The sequence below is a fragment of the Eleginops maclovinus genome, chromosome 1, assembly GCF_036324505.1.
Source record: "Eleginops maclovinus isolate JMC-PN-2008 ecotype Puerto Natales chromosome 1, JC_Emac_rtc_rv5, whole genome shotgun sequence".
In the NCBI taxonomy this organism is placed as follows: Eukaryota; Metazoa; Chordata; class Actinopteri; order Perciformes; family Eleginopidae; genus Eleginops; species Eleginops maclovinus.
Window position 1 is genome coordinate 9182994 of NC_086349.1, and position 21593 is coordinate 9204586.

At 40.2% G+C, this 21593-nt stretch overlaps 1 protein-coding gene across 1 annotated transcript in view; it reads right to left on the minus strand.

The window, feature by feature from the left end:
* The window catches only part of nphp4 (nephronophthisis 4), a 157909-nt gene that overhangs the window by 7062 nt on the left and 129254 nt on the right, over positions 1-21593 (minus strand). The window contains 9 exon segments of the mRNA XM_063881257.1: positions 991-1162; positions 2265-2350; positions 2647-2720; positions 3094-3250; positions 7410-7493; positions 7997-8186; positions 13727-13950; positions 15246-15433; positions 18411-18545. Coding sequence (XP_063737327.1) covers positions 991-1162; positions 2265-2350; positions 2647-2720; positions 3094-3250; positions 7410-7493; positions 7997-8186; positions 13727-13950; positions 15246-15433; positions 18411-18545 — 1310 coding nt within the window.

Sequence of the window (21593 nt, forward strand, 5' to 3'; positions counted from 1 at the left end):
AAGAGCCACATTTTACGGTTAAACTCGACAGGTGGTAGAAAGGATGTTGAAAACACAAAACATTGCTCCTTAACTTACTACTAGTTAGTTTTGATATCTTGTCAAATTACAACTCCAAACAGCAGTTATGTGTACAACTACAGTGCTGTGAAGTATGTATTTGTTTGCAATGTTTCTGGCAGTCGTGAAGAACTCAACACGAGTAGGAAATGGACTTTTGTATTTTAATACTTTAAAAAAAAATCTAATCTGAAAGAAAATGGAGGACTATTAGACTCTGAATAGACCCAAAGATAATTGCATTCCAAAATGCGGTCACCTAAACACAGAAATAACACCAACACTGAAAGCAGCATGATGCTCCACCAATTAACAAGCAGCTAGCGTCCAAAAGAGCAGCGATACATGTCACTGCACACTCTCCATCTGCCTGAATAAAGTTTTTCTACAGCACACAGATGAGAGCTGCTTCAGGGTCTGTTTGGATTGACTCGGGTATAAGTCATACAGTTTCAGTATACAGAGTTGGCTAGTGTGACTTTGCTCTCATAATGGATCTGCCGTTGTACGCGGTTAATAAAGAACCTGATTGTTTTGTTTGAAATGTGGCTTCAGGTGCACTTTTCAAGTCTGTTGTTATCATAAAGGAATACAAAAATAAGGTTATAAATAATTGAATATGCTACCGATAGCATTTAATGTTGATTTATAATGCATTAAGACCACCAGGAAGAGTAGAGAAAGTCCAAAGTGGACGATTAAGGCTAGAAATAACATGGAGACTTCTTTCCCCATCAACCAATTGATTGGTTGAAGAATAGGTAGAATTTCAGCAAAACAAGAATTTTATTCGGTTGAATTCGGCCCCAGAAAAAGGCATATAACTTCTGTTGTATTGGGAACACAATTAATGACAGCATAATTAAGTTACAGAGTAATCATCTAATCCAAAGGAAATGTGTTCAGTTTTAAATCCCTCTTGATGTGTACCTCAATCTCCAGTGGATGGGACGAGAAGCATTTGACCTTGCGTACAGCCTGCTTCCCCCTCAGCACCAGTGATTGACAGCTCCGCTGGCCACTCACACAGCTGACATCAACCCGCTCCAGGAAATGCACGTAAATCTGCCAGATTTGGGAGGGAGCTGCCATCCACTTATCACTGCAGAGAAAAACATCATCGAGAACAGTTAAGCTGAGCCCCCCCCGGAGACACAGCGGGATCAGGTCTTTGATGAGGAAGGCTGACCTACAGCTGTATGTGCATTTTTTTTTAAAGAACCGGCCGCAACATCATCAGCTTCCTCTCACTGCAGAGAGGAAGGGAATTCAGTCTCAGTGGCTGAAATGAGAGCTGTGAGTGGGAGGCGATGTAGTCACCTACTCAGCCCCGGGCTCTGTGACAACAGCACTTAAGGATCATTTGGGGATATTCGGCATTCAAGTGATGTGGGTTTCTGAAGGCAAACGCATTATCAGTAGTGCTGGGTAGAGCTGCTGAAAAGTGATATATTCTGTTGCCTTTTTAAATGATGTTACTGCCATATCACAACATCTCCCTGTTATGCTTTTACAGTAAATTATTTAAAGTTTCCCAAAAATTTCTTCAGAAACTGCCCTTGACCCTGCAGCCCCAGAGGCTACAAACACCCAGGTTACCTTTGCATCAGTTGGTTTATTTTGATATGAAACTATGAAGGGTTCTCTATTATAAGCTAAACTTGCCATGTCTCAAAGAGGGGACCATGTGTCAAAAGCTGCCTACCATCTATAGTCTATGCTTCTGCTGACTAATCAACAGATGCTTTAAGAGGGAGATAAAGCAATGAACCTTGCTGAGAGACCATGCATATTAGCATGCATGTGTGTTTACGGTTTACCACAAAGCTCCAAAGTGAATCTAATGAAAATCCATTCTGCAGCAAAATCCCCTCAGAGATGAATGATAAATCCCTGACTTTTAATAAGAGGCAAACATCGGTGCTACCTTTTAACAAATCAACACATTTTATTGGTTTAGAGGACAGGTTCTGTAACTTCAGGCAGTTAAGACCACCAAACCTCCATCTGATTAGTTCTGTAATTCGAGCCTGCGTGAACAATATCATTAGTCCTAAATATAATGCATCTTCAGGCGAACCTACGTGTGTGTGTGTGTGTGTGTGTGTGTGTGTGTGTGTGTGTGTGTGTGTGTGTGTGTGTGTATGTGTGTGTGTGTGTGTTTCACTGTGTATGGGGTTTCCTGTTCAGTATACAATACATACGTAAAAACCATCACAAAGAACATTTTCATGAGTGGACTGGGACTCCCTGGCACTTTCAAGTAGACATCCTGAGGCTCCCCTGGCACCTAGACAGAGACAGACAACAAGGCAGAAACACTTTTAAATGGAGGGATGATGGAACAAAAGAGTTGGGAATAAAAGAAACCCCTTGTTAGATCTTTGATAGTGCATGGCATGTAAGGGCAAGAATCTGGTGTATCATAACAGCTTGACATTAATGACGGATGAGTTTAAAGTAAGGTAACAGGAAATGAATGTTAATAAAGAAATCCTTTCAACAACTTATTGATTAATTATTACTTTGCGTTATTTTAGAAGGGACTGAAAAGATTTGAAAGAAGAATAAAAGCACATTACTCACCAGCATCCTCGTCTGGCAGATGATGTTAGGGTCACTGCATCGCACGGAAATGTGACTGAGATTTGCATCTGCGACTGGTTTACCAAATAAAAAATAGTAAATACATAGACATTAATGTACACTAAGCAGTCTGTATTTATCTATGTCATTCTGACACAATGTGATGAATAAACCCATTTCCTCTCATGCTCTCTATCTATTTTAGTAAAAACACAATCAAAATAAGTGTAGAATTTATTATTTATACACATCCACCTTGTATACTGAAAATAATTGAAGCTATTTCTGGGAAGTCCCCTACTGAAGATACACTAACACTACTAACAATGCAATAATATGCAAAAAAGTAAAAGGCAAAAAATCATAACATATCCATCTAGGCTCAGGGAGGAAGGGTGGGACAGGAAGCAATGGCTGATGGGGGAGGATTGGGGTAACTTGCACTACCTGAGGGGTCATGCCAGGGCGGCAGGCGGATGGCTTTTTTGAGGAAACAGAGCTCGGGATGGTAGAGGCGGAAAGTCTGGTCCACGACGTGAGGTGTCGGCTCCACGTTCACCTGGAAGATGGCCATGGGTTTGCCGTCTTCTGCTTTGAACGTAACCTATGAGAGAAGGTAACAAAAAAGAAATATCAGCAGTGTGCAGATCCCCCACAATGAAACAGCAAAGGGGAGTAAAAACCCTCTAGCCAAACATTAATAAAAAGTTTCTCTAAAGATTACAGGTTGTACAATTTAGCACTTCCAGTCATATCTCTGAGTTATGTTAACATCATTATCAGCAGAGTCTGACAGGGCAGAAACATCAGAGGATGACACTTGGTTGTAAACAAGTCAACAGCTTTGCCAAATTTCTAAATCAGTGATTCCCATCTTTCAGCATGTGGCCCGTTGCAAAATGCAGATCAGAACAGGGGAGTTAGGGAACACCAGTGCCTTGACTGCCAAAATGCTGTTTTGTCCATGGGCAAGACACTTCACCCTAAATTGTCTTGTCCACAATATTGATGTTCTACATATCTGATATATTAATGTCATTCTAAACCGCTTTGAGCATTAAAAAAAAAAATGCAATGAATTATTATTATGACTTGCTCTCTTCGTAATCTATGAGAAATTCTATCTAAGATTTTCTGTCTCAGACAGTTTCATTTAAAGAACGCTTGAAGGCATAACAAGGAAAATGATTCACTGAAAAGTACTTGCACTGAATACACTTTGAGCAAATAAAATTCATGTGTGTATACATTTTAAATGTAAATAAAAAAATGTTTGGCCCACACACTGAGCATATCAGAAATGTTGGTAAAAAATCATTGCACAGGAAGACTGTGTGCACATCTACGTCAACGAAAGAACGTCAAACAGGGACTTCATTATCTGAACTATGAAACATGTTTACTGTAAATGAGTATAACATCGTCAATTTTTTTTTAAACCATACAATTGGTCATAATGTCATTAGTTTACCTGTACATTCAAACAACACTCGTCCTGTGTCATGAGACCTGCATTGTAATTTCTCGACTCTTGTTCGTGAAATACAGAACTAGCATTACCATGTTTCCTTCCTGAGGCAGTTTAGCCCTAAACAACATATACGCCATTAAACAAATCAGCCTTAGAGAGGTTTCATTTAAAAATCCCCTAGAGATGATGATGATGATGATGATGATGATGATGATGTTGATGATGATGGCGCTCTGCTGTACACTAGAATATAGAAATTGGCTTCAGTCCTGCTGATGAAACCCCTACAGACCTGCTGAATGTGCTTTGAAGTTTGCTGCATTTTAATAGCCCTCCGGATCTGATCTGTGCAAATCAATACAAATGTGTTACATACATATGCACTAATTACATATGGTGACACATGATAGCTGGTATATACACATACTGCACGCTAACATATGCAAACACATTGAATCTCTAACCCTCACACGTACATCATACGTTCACCATCCTGAACTTTTGTTGGCTTCTTTCATAAGATTTATTTGCCATGCATAACTATGGCTGAGAGTGAGGGTTATAGATTGCCTGTAACTGAGTTGCAGGATAATAATTATAATGAAGCTGGTTGATTACATACTATAGTATTAAAAGTATTTCATTTAGTATCTCTAGCAATGCTATGGCACTGTACTGTATGTTGTACTATCGATTAGTTAGAAGAGGTCTAAAACAGCAATTTCAGAGGATCGGCCCGTTTGATTTGTTTGGCCACATGTGGTTGAGATACCTACTGTGGCTGTTAAAGATCAATCAAGGATGATTTTTAGCATTTATATAACAACCTCTAATGCCAGGGCTTAAGTATTCATTTATCTATCAGTCCAATACATACGTTTCTAGGGATTTCATAGACTAATTCACAGGATTTCTGCGGTAAATAGTCCTGTCTCCAGACAGTAGATGAGTCCATATGTTTAGTTGACATCCTGAACTTTCCAATTGTGCCAAAACAGAGCAGAATTGATTAAAAAAAAAATCTATGGGACAGATTGCCATCATCTATACTGAGCGTTTTCATGCTCCCTGGAAGATAAACCATTACCCGATTTGGAATTCAACAAACCTTTCTATTAGTACATTTTAGGCCAAATGTGTTCAAAATGTTTCATTTGATAACCAACATCTTCACACAGTTGATTAAGATCACTTTGATAATAACGAAGGGGAAATTCAGGCAAACTGGCACCTCTACAGGTTTACACTCAATCTAAACCACTACAGACTGAGCTAATGCCTCTTCGCCTTGGATATCATGGCTTTCTGCTACTGTCATCAGGCAAAGATTTAATTTGACCCTCGCTACGTGCTGTCCAGTGGCACAAGTTGAACCTTTTTTAGATGCAAAAATTATTGTTTTCTATTTTAAGGTCCGGTAAAGAGGCTGCAGTGTTCAGATGACAGATAAGATGTAAGGTGCAAACCAACCAGGTGTTTATCTTAATAACACAAATAAAAACAAAGGGCAGCTATTTTGGATTTCTGCGGCCTTTGTTGGGGAAAACATTTACACTTAATGATAGCGCTTTAATGTTTAATGCAAAGGCTGGGGAACTGGCTCAGAGCTTCAAGTCCAACAAAATCCAACACCTTTGGCCTTAACTTTACCACAGACTGCGAGACGGGAACTTACTGTATCAGCAAACATCAGTGGCTGAACTCACTAATGCACCTACGACTGGATGGGAGCTTATCCCAGCAGTCAGGTTTCAAAATCTTCTGAAAAGGCCTTCCTAGAGGAGTTGAGGCTGTTATAGCAGCAGTTTCATAATGATTAGCAACCATCTCATTCTGTGAAAGGCTTTAATGTTCGGGCATGAAATTAAATGAAATAGATTCAACCCCAGCGTGTGGTGCAATTAGTTTTTACATTAATTTATACAAATCTATGCCATTCTACAGCATGGAAAGTATTCCAAATAATGCAGAGGACCTTATGTACAACTGCGTAACTTATGTTAATATCTATTAATAAGTAAGGAATATGGTTATAAGTTATCTCTACATTCTAGTAATTGATTCGCATACTCAGAAAATGACCCCTGCCAAACAACTGCTGTCCAAATGGTGGATGTGTCAGATTTGCGGGGCCAAAGCTGACCCGCAACAGTGGCCCATATTTGGCTCTGGTGATGTGTGCTGACTGACGGCAGTGCCAAAGCTGGCATCCTGACAGTCCTGCTGTTGGGAATTGTCAGTTTTAGCGGGACACCGATTTGATCCGGGCCTGACCTCTTTGACCTCTTGACAGGATTTTTGCTCATAGCAGCAGTGCTGACACTGGAACACATACACACAGACACACACAATGCCTTCTGCAGACACACACACTTGGCAGACTGGCAAATATTTCATCACCCGGTGCAATGGGAGAGCTCCAGGGTAATGTACTCTACACGAACAACAGGATTATTGCGAGATACTGCAGGTTGGCAAACTGTGATTGAAATCTTTTTTTAGCAGCACAAATGTGAACGTTTAATCCCACATAGGGAGGGAGGGTTTCAATTTCAACTTTAACAGTTTTTCTAAGCTCAAAAATATTTTTTTCGTGACAAGCACATTCACATTGTTTCTCCCACTCTAAACTTTTATATCATAAATGGTTAAATAACTTCAGTAATACCATACATGCATATTTCATTTTGAGTAGATTAGCCAGAAGTGTCAAGCTGTCCTCCAATAGGGGATACTTTAACCCTCCAGCCAGGCATTTTCCAGTTGGAAAAGATAAACAATGTTGAGTAAGATAAAAGGGATTTCAGCATATAATTTCACTTGACAATCTTGCCGTGCTCGTGTAACTTTTTAAATAGTTGACACTTCAAAGTGTTCTTTTTGTCTGAGTGTGGAAGAAGGAGGGGGTGGGTGGTGCACTGCCACTCCGCAGAGACTTCTCTGGGAGTGTGTGTGTTCACTCGATGTTCTTAGTAATGTACCACAAAGTTAACCCGATTAACTTCCAGATCAGAAACTTCATACTAGTTTATGTGGCTTTGTCTTCCTCTACTCCTGTGAATATTACAATCAATTTAAAGTTTATACCCTAAGATGCTTAAATGGACTACATTAAAGCTCTTATCTCCGCAGAAACATACTGTACATCCACTACGCATCTCAAATCCATAACTCTAATTCCAGCCTGGAGACAAACAACCGAGGGATTGAGAAGCAGGCGACTACAGAGGGAGATAAGAATTGTCCAATACACAGAAAATATTGCACAAAGCATTAGCAAATCACTTTGTACCTTGATCGTCTTGGCGGTGACAATATTGGACAGATTCTTCTTGGCCAGCTGAGAACCTTTGACTGTAGGAAGGAAGCTTGGTCCCTGCGAGAAATGATAAGACATTGAAAAGCTATCAAATTCATTATCAACAAACAAAACACTGCTTTTTTACTGGAGGCTGTGAAACCCCCAGCCATCTACTGTACTGGAGATAAGATATGTCAACAATATTTACGTTTAACAGTCCTTCCGGCATCGAATTACCTGTTAAGTAGACATTAGCCGTATAAATTGCCTTCAGATTATATCATGTTCCATAAAATAACCTGTGAATTGTAATGATAGTTATATCAGTGAAATGTACAATTTTATCTTTGCTACAGTTTCCATTCCCAAACTATTCTCACAAATCTTTGGTCCATTCAAGGCCAATCAATTTTAAATGTTTTTCTCACAACTAAAACGAATAAACTGTGTGAGAAACCATGGTAGTCTGATTGTGATACAAGCCTATAAAATATATAAAATGCATCCTGCAATAATTACCATTCCTTAACATGGTTTTAAATGTTGACCGTTCCATTAGCATCAGCCGCTCTCTTTACCTGTAGGGCCATGGTGTGGTCGCAGATAAAGCTCTGATATTTCAGGGGAATATGGAGGCTCTCCTTGGGCCGGACGTAAACCCTGGGACCTGGAGCACCATCCTCCAAGTGGAACATGTTCTCCTCCAGCAGGGTTGGAGTTTTGGTTAGGGATTTGAAGTAACCCCACTCCTCTGTATCAGTGATGACGCTGAGTAAAAAGATTAAAGGACATGAGCGAAAATGAAAGCAGGCTTTTGAACATCTTTAAGGGATCCATTGAGGATCAGGGCTCGATGTGATACAGTATCAGGAATATAACCCTGAATGCTTAACACTGCTTGTTCGGCATAATATAATATGATGGTACCGAACATTAATGGAGTCGGATCATAGTGGTTAATAAAAATTAAAAAAGACATTGGATTAAAATCAACTTGTGTCCAAAATGGGATAAAATCCATTAGAATCAAAGGGAAGGTGTCCAAAATTGAAATAGTCAATCATAAAATAAATAAGCTTTTATATTCTATGTGATTTCAAAAGGTTTTGAAATACATGAGTCAACCCTCTGGATTCCTGACCTTAATTAAAGGTTATAAAAGAGCCGCCTTCCTTTTTCATAGAAAGGAGCCAGTTGAGGTGGTTGTAGCACCAAGTAAGGAAGTCATCTGATCATGTCACGTCGAGCTGGGAGGACACCAAGGGGCAGACCCAGGACCAGGTGGAGGGATTAAATCTCCCTTCTGACCTGGGAGCACCTTGTAACCCCCAGTCAGAGCTGGTTGGTGTGGCGAGGGAAAGGGAAGTTTGGGCCCTCTGCTGAAACTATTCATGAAAGGCGATGGAAAATGGATGGTTGGATGGTCACCCTCAGGGTTTGTGGCATGGATATCCCAAGGATACTAAGTATTCTAAGTATTTATAGTTTTGGTTGACTGTAAAGTGCTGAGTGCTTTGAGAGCAATGAGATTGGACCAAAACAGTGGAGTTTCTACGCAGGAAAACAAAAAACAAAGAGCTGTAAATCACAAAAGCATAGGTTGGTGCTGATCTAGGAAAATATAGTTACTACGAATTCACGTTTTTGACATTGTTCTCACATCATTTCATATGTTGTTACTAGGAAAGTATTGATTATAAAGTATGTGCAATTGTTTGCCGCGTGACCATTGCAAACCACAGTACTTCATTTTATACCAGATCAACTCTTTCTAAGAAAACACAATTTCTTGAGCACTGATAAACAGTACTGATCTCCCATTCCTACAAATCAATTCTACTAAGGGTCACTGTAGTGCCCACAATTGAGGCAAGCTTATTCCACGGTTGAGCAGTCGACACAATGCTTTGTTTTTCATTACAGACCGAAGCTCTCATAAAAATGTATAAGTGTATGAAAGGTCAGAGAAAACCCCTCTCAGTCTCCATCAAATGGATTTCTATGGAGGAGAAGCAACAGGAACACAATACTTTCCAACAGTGGGACGTCTTGCCTGTTCTTCCTTTGAATGCAAAACATGTCACGCACAAATGCATAAAGGGGAAATGCTGCTTTAAACTTCAAACGCTCCAACCCATGGGCAAGGAGAGGAGGGAATTCTCTCAATGGGAGAGAGAGAGAGGGTTTATGATTTTTTAAGGGCCCCACCTCACTTACTTTTGGGAGATATGCTACAGTCAATTCCATGAAACTAACCTGGAGATTCCCAACTGTGCTCTTGGAATAAAACATTTGGCCTTTGTGTGATCAAAAAAACCTACAATGTGTGTGTGTGTGTGTGTGTGTGTGTGTGTGTGTGTGTGTGTGTGTGTGTGTGTGAGAGAATTTTCCCTCAGTCTTTCTGAAAAAAACAAAAAACATGGATAGATTCCCATATTCTATTTGTTTTTTTAAGAAAATAGGTGGTGGTAGGTGGTGAAGAGGACAAACAGACTAAAGCAAATACAGGAAAAAAACTGAAGGAACAAAATTAAGTTGTTTTAAAGGATATCAAGAGAGACAATTGAATGAATGCAGAGAAAAGAAAGAAAAGAGGTAGACATAATAAGAATGGGAAATAATGAAAGAAGTAGCAGTGTGGACATCAGCAGAGGAGCTGTCATCTTCTCTCACTGCGGGCCAGCAGTCATGGCTCAGACTGGGCTCTGTGAGGCCAAGTGTAAGAGGCAGCCATGCAAAATGGATGGCAACAGGTATAGCAAACGTGTGCTCCACTTCAAGAGCAGCCTCCAGGCTCTAAACCACTGCAGACATCAAAGCTACAGCTAGCCTAGCCTCTTTCTAAGTACTCTTCCTTCAAAGCCTGACACTGGATCTCAGGAGGAGGCTCAGACTTTTTTCCTTCTGTAGAAACAAAGTGCTAACCCAAGGCCTTCTCAAATATTGGTTAAAATATTGACAAAGAAGTGCAGCCTCGGTGCACTGACCATGCTATGGTTCACGCTGTCCAGGAAAGTACAGATACAGGGGCCAGTGTACATCTTTTCTACTTCTTCAAACCCATGGCAGGCAAGTGTAAGAAACATATATATAATTAATATTGTACATTTCAATAAAAGCTTTGCACAAGACAAAGACATGTAGAAGAGGGATAATTACTGGGAATTCAGATCAAAGGATTTCTTGGGAATTCTCCTAAAAATCTATTTATTTTTTGCAGGAACATTTCCTAATGCAATCATAGGTTTATATTCAATAGAAATCCCTAAGGAACAAGCTTAAAATGCATTAAAGGGGCCTTATAACGCTAATTTAGATTTATATATATTGTTTTAATATTTGTTCCTCTACTGTGACATGTTACCATAATTAATCTTCAAAAAGCTCTTTATTTTTCTCTCTTCACCCTCGGTCTCAAACCAGAGCCCAGCTGCTCTGATTGGAAAACGTCTTGTTGTGATTGGCAGCCACTTAGAGATGTCACGTCCGTTAGCCTATCACGTACAATGTGTTAGAGCCCTAGCCAATTATGGTTCTAATCGAGGCTGTTCAGGCAGGGAACTTTGGGATTTTAACCTTTGCAGACTATTTGCATCATCTTCTCTTAAATAACATAATACTTAACAGCTTGCTACTCCATCTCTGCAAGCTCATCCAGTTACCCCCCAAAAGCACGCCTGTTTGCTGTCCTGGCTCCTAGATGATGGAATGAGCTCCCCATTGACATCAGGACAGCAGAGAGTCTGCATATCTTCCGGCGCAAACTGAAAACGCATCTATTTGTTTGCATCTTGGCAATTAAATTCTTGCAAAAAAAAAAAGAAAAAAGCTCTTTAAAGAGTTAGCTTAGGTCTTGTAACAAATTCACCAGCTCTTACAGTGGTATGATTTGCTTGAAGTTAATATACTGTATCTACATTTTCCTTGCTGTTCGGAGTTTGATTCTCTGTTACTTTTTTTTAAAAGCTTTTGATAAAAGCGTCTCCAAAATGAAATGTAATGTTATAATACCCTTTTGATCAAATGGAGCATTAAGTAAAGAAGATTGTTTTAAAGTTAGAACTTAATCTTGCGAAAATGTGATCTTGATCTTGCTCTTCATCTCGTGTGGAGATAACAGTTGCATACAAACAACACACAAAACACTACTTCAGATTGAATAAAAAACAGTTTTGAGCATTGCTTTTCTCATTGAACTGCCGCGACCTAAACTCGTTACCTTAATTTGATACTTGAAACTCACATTGCAGAAGTAGAGCAAAAAGCTTCCTTGCTAATTTACACATCTCTTTTTGTTGGTAGAGGTGGCAGACGGATGGTGTAAAGTGTCACGCTGCCTCATCAGGAAATATATAAATAAACGAAAGGGTGTTAAGCCGGAGAGAGGACAGATGCAGGGATTGATGACTCTCAATTAAACCTGGTAGGCCCGGTGGCCGGGCTGATGCCATAATGATTCATCCATGGCGCACTCCAGCCTTTGTTGATCAACGTGATGTATGTTAATCCAAAGCTAAGGCATGAGCAGAATCCATAACAAAAGATTCAGTGCTCAGGGATTAGCAATGACGCTAAGTGAAGGAAACAAACACGGCATGGATACCAAGAACGGATGATCCAGGAAATATCAGCCATAATGGTTTCTATTTGTGGATTAAAAGGGTTGTATAGCATCTCAACAGTTTTATGTTTGCATCTGTGTCAAGGACAACTGATTGTGCTGCTGGCCAAACTTCTATGGTTATAGGCCTGCAGTGTGTTTTGAATATAGAGAAATGCAACTAGCTCATAAACAGTGGACATAAATCCAAATGTATCTTATCAGGTCTCCAAACTGGAAGTGTATAGGTATGCACACACCACTTACAAAAATGATGCGTCCCAAGAGTGGATCGGACATATTTCCAATCACACAAGCATACACGCACAGAGATGAGTACAGTCCGACACACACATGCATAATATCAAAAACAGTGAGGGAGCTATGAATCAGACTCCCACAACCTGAATAGAACACAGTCACACAAACATCAAATTTATGAGATTTCTTATTCATGCATCCCTATATGGGAAGCGCTTTGTAATTTACTTCAGCGTCACCATTCCTTACAGAAACTGTGCCTGTTCTCATATTTTTTGAAGTTTCTATTCTTTATTTATTTCTAGGCTGCACTGCAACACAATCATATAGTTGATCTTTCGAGAAGATTATGCATACAGGTTCACTACGTTATAACCAGAGATGGAAGAAGTACTTATTATGTAAGTATTAGTTGTATTTTGTTCCATTCCACCACTGGATATAACGCATTCTTAACAACAGCAACAAACGATTGAAAATTAAAAGGGCTGGTCCCTCTTAATTGAATATTTGGCTAATTGGTTGTTTTGGTCTTGTTTGTTGAGAAACTCAGTTTTACTGCAAAGCCATATTAATGCTAGTCAACTAAAGACTTATACAGTCACACATGGTAAATAAATTATGTTCATTTTATGACAGTAGCTACAATTCGCATTTAAAAATGTCAATTCCACAAACAAAACGTTGTTTTCCAATTGCCAACTAATTAGTGTAAAGGTGACAATGACAAATGGAAGGAATCCGCATCATGAATTAGCAGCACTATGAGCACCTACTGATGTTGAATGGAGCTTTAATTTACTGTTTTTCTATAGAGTCAACCTTGGTTTTTAGAGGCCTCCAAAAAGGAGCCCTTTGAGTTAGTTGGTAATAAATTAACTACAGAATAGGATGCCACTTGAAACGTGTTATACACAGTGCTAACAATAAACGTCAGGTGTAGAGAGCCATCTGTTTTCTTCTTCCTCACGTGTTAACAATGAATAGTTTCCAGTACAATGCTGCTTTACTGCCCTCTTCTGTTAAGCATTCTGTATTCACAATGTGTTTTAGGCAACCCTTGAAGCCAAGACTGGTGGTGGAAAATTCAGAGGAACTTGGGGAGGGCTAAAGCATCCCTTCAAAGAGCAAAGCATTGGATTGGATGGGTTTCACATTGGGGAGATTCAAGCGTGAGGATGCAGCATCCTTTCCTAAAGCTGGGTGAAAATAGGTTCTGTCTTAGCGCTCTCACCTTTGAAAACACATTGAGAACGTGTGAACACAGTTTCACTGTGAGGCTAATGGGGAGGGGGGTAATGGAAAACAAGTACAGCACAAAAGCACATACTCACAGTTGGAGGTGTTAGACTGGGACACATATCAATTTACAAACATGTCATAGTGTTCTCAGATTTCCTCTTTTTCAGTGGAAGATATGATCACACGAAACAATCCAGAGTCTTACCTGAGCTCAGGGTCGTCAATGTGAACCGTGACGGTCTGAGGTGTGTTAAAGGGATTTTTAAGGACAAACTCCACGTACTCAGCAGAGCCCAGGCTGGCATACAGCAGGTGCTGGGTAGTAATGGCCTGGCTCAGCATGTTGGCGATACACTCTGCCTTGCTGTGTTGTTCGCTGGGTTTCATCTGATTAGGGCCTCTGGCCGACCGTGCTTCCTTAGTCCGACCCTGACACCCAAGAACAAAGGAAGTTCCAATGTTACAACAGGTGACACAATATCATGAGAGTAAGATGTAAAATGATTACTCAAAAGTTCCGTTGTAAACATAAAGCACAGTCTACAAAGAAACGTCCTTGTTATTATCGTTGTAATGTAAGGCATACAACAACACATTCTCCATGAACCTCCAAGGCTGTATTCTGATGCTAAAGCTGGAACATGGCATACTTGGAATGAATTCTATTCCAGTATATTCCAGCTTTATGTAATACACTTTCCCTCATAGCACAGTTTTGAAACAACCTTTCAAAACATTTAAGACCTTCTTATTTGTCTAAGGTTTGGCAAAAACAACTACACACAAACAATTTCCATCAATCAATAAGTAAAGGTGTTTTGAAAAGAATCAACATGATGTACAGAGTTTTGGGCTTGATTCCATCATCACATTTCTACAGCTTTGTCCCTCAGTAGAGGGCAAAGAAAACAGAAGGACTATATCTTTTGCTTTTCCTTAAGTATCCTCTGTGATTGTGATAGTATTTTGGCTTTGATTATACCATGCACTGCAACTTAATTTGAAACTGTGAGCATACAGTGTTAGAGCTTGTTGCACTCAAACTCTTTAGATATTATAAAGCGTGCAATGCCAGGGATTTTTGCCACTACCTTACATTGAGATTCAATATCAGAGTTATATAGTTAAGGGGGTAAGGCAAAATTAAATACAGATGTTTTCTAAAGGTCTACTGCACTGAAATTATGCCCAGCATGAACCTGGACCCAATTAGGTTGTAGCTATCAGCACAAAAAAGTCGAATCCAAATTGAATTGCAAAGCAACTCCTAAAATCTCTTCCCTGTGCGAACGGAGTTATATTCAACATAGTATTGGCTGTTCTGGAGGTGTGAAATACAGGTCTTACCACAGGAAATGTGATGTGTAAAATGTTTGAGACAGACATGCACCACAGCCAAAATCACATTTAGCATGTGCACCCATGGGTGAAAGTACAAGATGTGCTTTCGGGTAGAAGAACAATTAACACCCTTTTGTATAGTCACTGAAACACAAAGGGTTGAAGGGGACACCGCCCAGAGAATTGTAACACAGGCACGCTGTCTGCTAGACGATCAACGCCTGGATGAAACTGCCTCCTGACATGTTTCGGGGAAAGAATGAAAGCAGTTTCTTTGCCTTTGTTGTCAGTTTGAGATTTGAGACGGCCTGTGGTGGTTCTGCTTTACAGATAAGCAGCAATTTCTGTCTCCCCAATGGCCCTAGTTCAAAGTTTGAACTAACCGTGACCTCCGCCACTTCCTTGCCCTCCCGTCGATGAACAGCGGCCATGCAGTCGAGCTTGCGGCGCATATCGTCCGCCTCGGGGTTGTGCTCTGAAGGCAAAAAGGAGTCCGATCCGATCCCGCGTCTGAACAATGGTCTGCTATCCACATCCATCTCCAGTCTGTGTGCTTGTGCAGCATTCCTCGCTGTGGAGGAGAGACAGGCCGCAATAATGAATATATTTACTGAACAGAGTGCAATGTAATCTCTTTGCCATTTTGACCATATGTTCTCAAAAACCCTCCAAATGTCCAAGGGAGAGACATGCTGACAGATTAAAGTGTTGTTGGAGCACAAGGAACAACAGCTTGTACACAGACAACAGTCCAGTCAAACAACTGGCAACACTACAACTGGGCCAAAGCCCTACTGCTGGGTAAACAGACTGCCTCTTTCCTCCTAAATTATCTTTGGAATGTATCCTTTGCAAGCACCAAACATCAAATTAAAATACCTGATTCATCTATGGTACTAGTCAGTAATCCAGTCTCATTTGAACTGGATTGAAATGGAAATACCAGTGCAATACTAAAGATTCAAAGAGAGAATACACCAATCCTACTCTTTGAACAACACTCAGGCAAACACAGAGCTGCCCATATGTACTAAAACTAAAGGAAGATAAACTGACCCAAATGTGTATGAAGCACTGCAAAAAAAGGCCAAAAAATACCAAATGCTAGTTGGGATGTTAATTTATAATCGGATATTCCAGAAGTTCTTGTATGACTTTTGCCTAGCCATTGGATTGATAATAAAGGTCTGAAAAACCTGTATATTCCTCAAAGAAACGTATCAAAAGTATTTTGGTATCCGCTCCGTATCACGTGTATCGTATTTCTACCAAGAACTTTCATTACATAAGACGCTTGATGAACTGGAACTTATGAAAACACATTCATATTGAGAAAACACAAGCAAATTAAGGAAAGGCCATCATTGGCATTGCATTAAGGAAGGAAAAAAAGTTGCAAATATATTAAACACAAGCAAATTAAGAAACCACTTCAGCAAACAATTAACATTCCCAGGATGCAACTGGGAGGTTTTTTCGATTCCAATATTACTGGATATATTTGCTGTTTATCCAACGTTAAGACAATTAAAAGCGTATTGTGTTCATGAGATTTTTAGAGTTCCCTGGAAACTGATCGTGTTCTAACTCAGTTTTGCTTTGTTCTTTGCTTATTGCAGTGTTTTTCTACTTGTGTTATGCCTTAATTATTTTTACAGATGGATGTGTTTTAAAGTTTTGATTTGGTCTAACAATATGCATGAGTTTTCTTTAGCTGCAGTGAATTGAGCTCTCTAGACTAACATAATGAACTGCTAAAGGTCACAACAACCAATGGCCTCTAACCAGAAAACTGCCCTATCTTAAACTAGTCATGCTGTATTACAACAAAGAAAAACACAACATGTTAATGGGATGAAAAAACATAAACTGAAGTATATTTAAAAAAAGAAAAACATTCTTGGACATTTTTTGTTAGACTTTTATCAGGTTTTATTCTGTTTCCTTGCCACACTTTTAATCCCCGACATTTCTCCTCAAGTCCTCTTATCGGCGAGGCATTGAGTCGTCTGCCAGTCACTGAACCAGATAGTGTCTACTTCCTTTAGAGCCACAGGCAGGCAGGAGTGGGACAGGAGTGTGGCTGAGCTCTCTCACACACACACACACACACACACACACACACACACACACACACACACACACACACACACACACACACACACACACACACACACACACACACACACACACACACACACACACACACACACAACTTCAGCATTGTGCTAACTGTTGCGACTGGACTCCAGTGAAAGCAATTAGGGTCCTTGTATTTTTAAATGCCACGGGAAGGTTGAGTGGAAAGAGGGAAGAGTTCAGTTTGTAAGAGAGAGAGCAGTGGAGAGTCGGTGGGGAGGAGGAGGGAGACAGGTAAGAAACAAAGCAAACAGTGAACAGACCGTGTTTGCACAGTAACAAGACAAGAGCTGGGAATAAATTATTGCAACAGTTTGGGGAATATGTTTGGAGTGAGCGTGCATTCATTTGTAAATCCAAGGTTAACAGCATATGTTTGTTTATCAGTGAATCCACATGAATATTTATTATCAGTGGTTTAGTATGTAATGTGCTATGAGCAAGCATATGGGATATACAATACAATATATAACTATGTTGAGGTCTGTTTTCCTCAGGGTGTGATGTAAATGTAGATCTGCTAGACTTAAAGAGGATATATTCTGATTTTCAGATTCATATTAGTATTTTAAGCGTCTACTGTGACATGTCTCCATGCTTTAATGTTCAAAAGCTCTTTATTTTTCTCATACTGTGCTGCAACACCTCTTTTTCACCCTCTGTCTGAAACCAGAGCCCAATCTGTTTTGATTGGTTAGCTGGCCGGTTCTGTTGTGATCGGTCAACCACGTAGAGATGTCTTGACCCCTTAGCTCATCCTGCACAATGTTTTAAAGAAACTCCCTTTGAAGGGAGCCTTGGGATGGTTGCCTTTGCCGACAATCTACATGCACAAAAACATATATTACACGCTACAAGATAGGGAAGACCCAAAAAAACATAATTGTAGTAGTGTAATAGTAATAGTGCCATAATAGGCTCTCTGCTGTTTCTTAATATAAGTATTTTTTTTTTCAAATATTTCTGATGCATGTGTGTGTCTTTGAGTCATAGTCCACATTTTAAGGACACATTCAAGAATACAAATCAGTTGACTGGAAACAACTTGTTTAATTGAGGAAAAAATTGGTTTCCCTGAGTGTGTGTGTGTTCCTCCACTTGGACTGTGGCGAGCCACCAGAGATGCTTCTGCAGGCTCAATTAGGCTGAAAATTGAGTGGTGCAGTGGGGCAGCCAAGAGACCGAATGTGAAATGGATCTGGTGGAGTTGATAAAAGCAGCAGCATGGTCACCGCCCAAATGAAAGGCACTAATTGCTCAGTGGCGTAGAATCCACACATACACATGTGTTTAGACATACACTAAGTGGAATAAAATGTTGGCTGCACGGTTAATGGAAGTGAAGTTAATTGATATGTTAGTACATTACCACTGACAGGATCCACTGGGCTGGGGATTAAAGTGCTTACCATTGAGTGGGAGGATGTTTCTCGAGGACAGGCTTCCTCCTCTGAAGCCACCAGTGACTACGCAAGGCGTGATGATGTGAGGATGGGACGGCATCACGTCTGCTGCCCTCCTCTTGCTAGGTTCTACCGGGCAGCCTGTCGAAGGGAAATACAGATGATGGAAATTAAACATCAAGAAATAATATCAACATGGAAAGCACCTCATGGAATGTGCGTATTAAGGTCATGTATACCCTAAAACTTCTAAACAGGACGCCGTATACTTTCAAAATGCTGTACATTCTTCCCGTGTTGTCATATTCAGACAAGCTGTATACTGTACATGCAGACCAGCACCACCTACAGGCAAAAAAATCTATATCTGCTATGAATGTGTGGTTTTATATGTGTGTTTTTGACACTTGTGTCACTTGTTAGTGTTACTAAAAGAATAAAAAAAAAGGGGAAAGGATTGCATCAGACTAACTTACAGTAAACATTACTCAATGAGATAAGAGACACATGAACGTGCTGTGGTAAAGCTTATATAGATTTTCTCTTTTATTTACTTTAATAAACATCTAAGAACTAAGTGTATCATCACACTTTGTCAGACAGGTGAGCCTGAAGCCTGCAGCAAAAATAACTTCATTTAACTTTTGACCTACAAACATATTTGGAGGACAGTCCTGAAGGCAGGAAGACATTTATTGTTCTTGTTGAATGTCAGTGCAACTGTGTGGGACTCATTTGAAATTTATTGGGTTAATGACATTGTTTGTTTGAAAAACTCAATAAAAGCGGCACTTCAAATGACTGAAACCAAGCATTTTTGTTTCAAACTGAGGAATAGCAGTGGATGCTAATGAGCAAAAGAACTAACAGTAAGAAAGCTCCCCTACCGAGGCTTCAGTGAGGAATGTGAGCTCTGCCTTTTTGATCTTGAATTAAGCCTGAGGTTATACTGATACACAAACACTACCGGGATACTAACTGATAGAAGAAAAGTTGTCTTTGTTTAACTTCTAATTAATTCTATTTAAAGACCAGATCAGACATCCAGCTGTGGCTTTAGACTCGGGTGTTTGCCACTTTTTGAAGTTACAAGCCAAACTAAGATCTAAAGCCATATCCGGCCGGTTTGGCAAAAAGAAGAAATCAGTTTTAGCCAAAGTTTTCTTTGAAGTCACATGTGAAACAATACATTTTCATTGTAGACGGCGCCAAAGTGAACCGAGTCCAGGTTAAACCCTGGCTTAGGCAGGATCAACACATGAAGAGGAGCTGACAGCGATTAATTAGTGGCTTGGAATTGCCAGAGAGGTTCTGGACATCGAAAGCGTGTCAAGCTGATTGATGTGTTGGCCCCTGTTTGTTTTTGGCTGAGGGCTTGGTGTCAGTGATGCAGTAAGACAACTCACTATAGAAATGTTTTAAAATCCTGCTACCAGCCATCAACAATTCTGGAGGTGCGGGGCTTACCACATTGTGATGCATTTTACATATAAAGGGTTAGGTTTATCTCTAATTTTCCAATCATGTTACATTACAGAATCCTTATTTACCATGGATCAAATGGCGACGTTTGGGGTTATCCTGCAAAAGCAGCCTCATGACAAACAGACTGCCTCCAGCTTTGAACCTTATGTGTCTACCTTTCTGTTCCTAAATGGCAAAATCCTCATTCCCCCTTCTTTTTAAAGTCCAGTGGTTCAGTAATCACACAAAGGTGAACTTGTACAAAGCTCAGAGCAGTAATTAATTGTGGACAGAGCCCCAACAGAACAGTTGCTATGGGAAAGGCTTGCGTATGTTTTTGAGCAGGGTTATATTGCAAAAAATGCCTGGTATTGAAATGTGACGGATAATTGCTTGAAATGTCACAATAACAATCCCAGCTTACAGTGTACCATCTCTAAGAGGGAATCTTTAAATACCACAGGTCATTTTCTGCAATTTACACATATACTGAGGCCCACACTTGTAATCAGTTGGATGAAGTGTAGAACGGTTGATTGAACAAGTAATTAAAACTAAACAATTTTTAATCATAGGGCACTTTGACATATGCTCTCATTACTCCCATACGTTTTAAGGCAGTGGAGCATCACAACACACCGATTGAGGTGCTTAATTGGGGTGTAAGATTTTAAGCAGTTTCTGTGAGAAACCTTATTTGGGATGCTTTTAAATGAAATATGGTGAAGTGCAGCAATTAAGTGGACTCGCCGTCTAGAACTCACACCTCAGTGAGCCTGTAGGAGTTTCAGAAGAGGAGCCGAAAGTACCCTCCAAATCTTTTAGAGGCAAACTCCTTCATCAACAAACTGATAATGGACGGCAGCTAAATGAGTAATGGGGAGCTGCTGTTGCCATGAAAACAGACACAGACAGAGCAGCTCTGCAGATTAATGGGCGAGGTGTCTGCCGTCCCGATGCATAACCCTCATCATCCATCACCCTTCCCTGGCCACACGACTCCGGCGAATGGGTTAGGGTTAGGTTATTTGTTTGAGCTATATTCCCAAATATCCCCGAATATTACCGTGAAGACATTACTTCTGCTGTCGTGTACACATCTTAAATCAATAACAAGGCAATGGAGATTTCATTCCCAACGCCTCGTTATGGGCCTGTTAGCATCCTTTCGTTCGTGTGCGAGAAATGCTTTGATGATGGATCGAGTATAATAAGCCTGCAAAGGATGCGATAAGACGAACGTGCTACTGGCCCACAATAAAACAAATGGCTTGATGATGAGCCAAATTATGACCCTGTGATTTAATCAGTCAATCTTTTTAATTAATCGGCTATCAGTATAGCCATCACCAGGCTCGTCAGATAATACCTGCTCTAACGCTAATCTTGGTTGACGTGGACGTCTTGCTTTCGGTCACATTATCTGTCCCTAAGTGCTGAATCACACGGGCGGATTGATAAAACAGAGCTGTTGATCCTCATCAGTGCGATGTAAGATAATACTTGTGTTGCAGAAAGAGGGAGGCGTCGGCTACTTCGTGCTGTCTGTGTGCAGGAGAGTAATTGTGAACAAAGTGCCAGGGGGCTGAACTCTATCAAATTTATTGACTACCTCTCCCTGTTGCATGACAATAACCCCACTCGGCAGCACCCCACCTTGACCGCCCTCTTTGCTCCGCTGGCAGTTCTCGAGGTTGAGGCCACAACAAACCAGTGATTTACCGG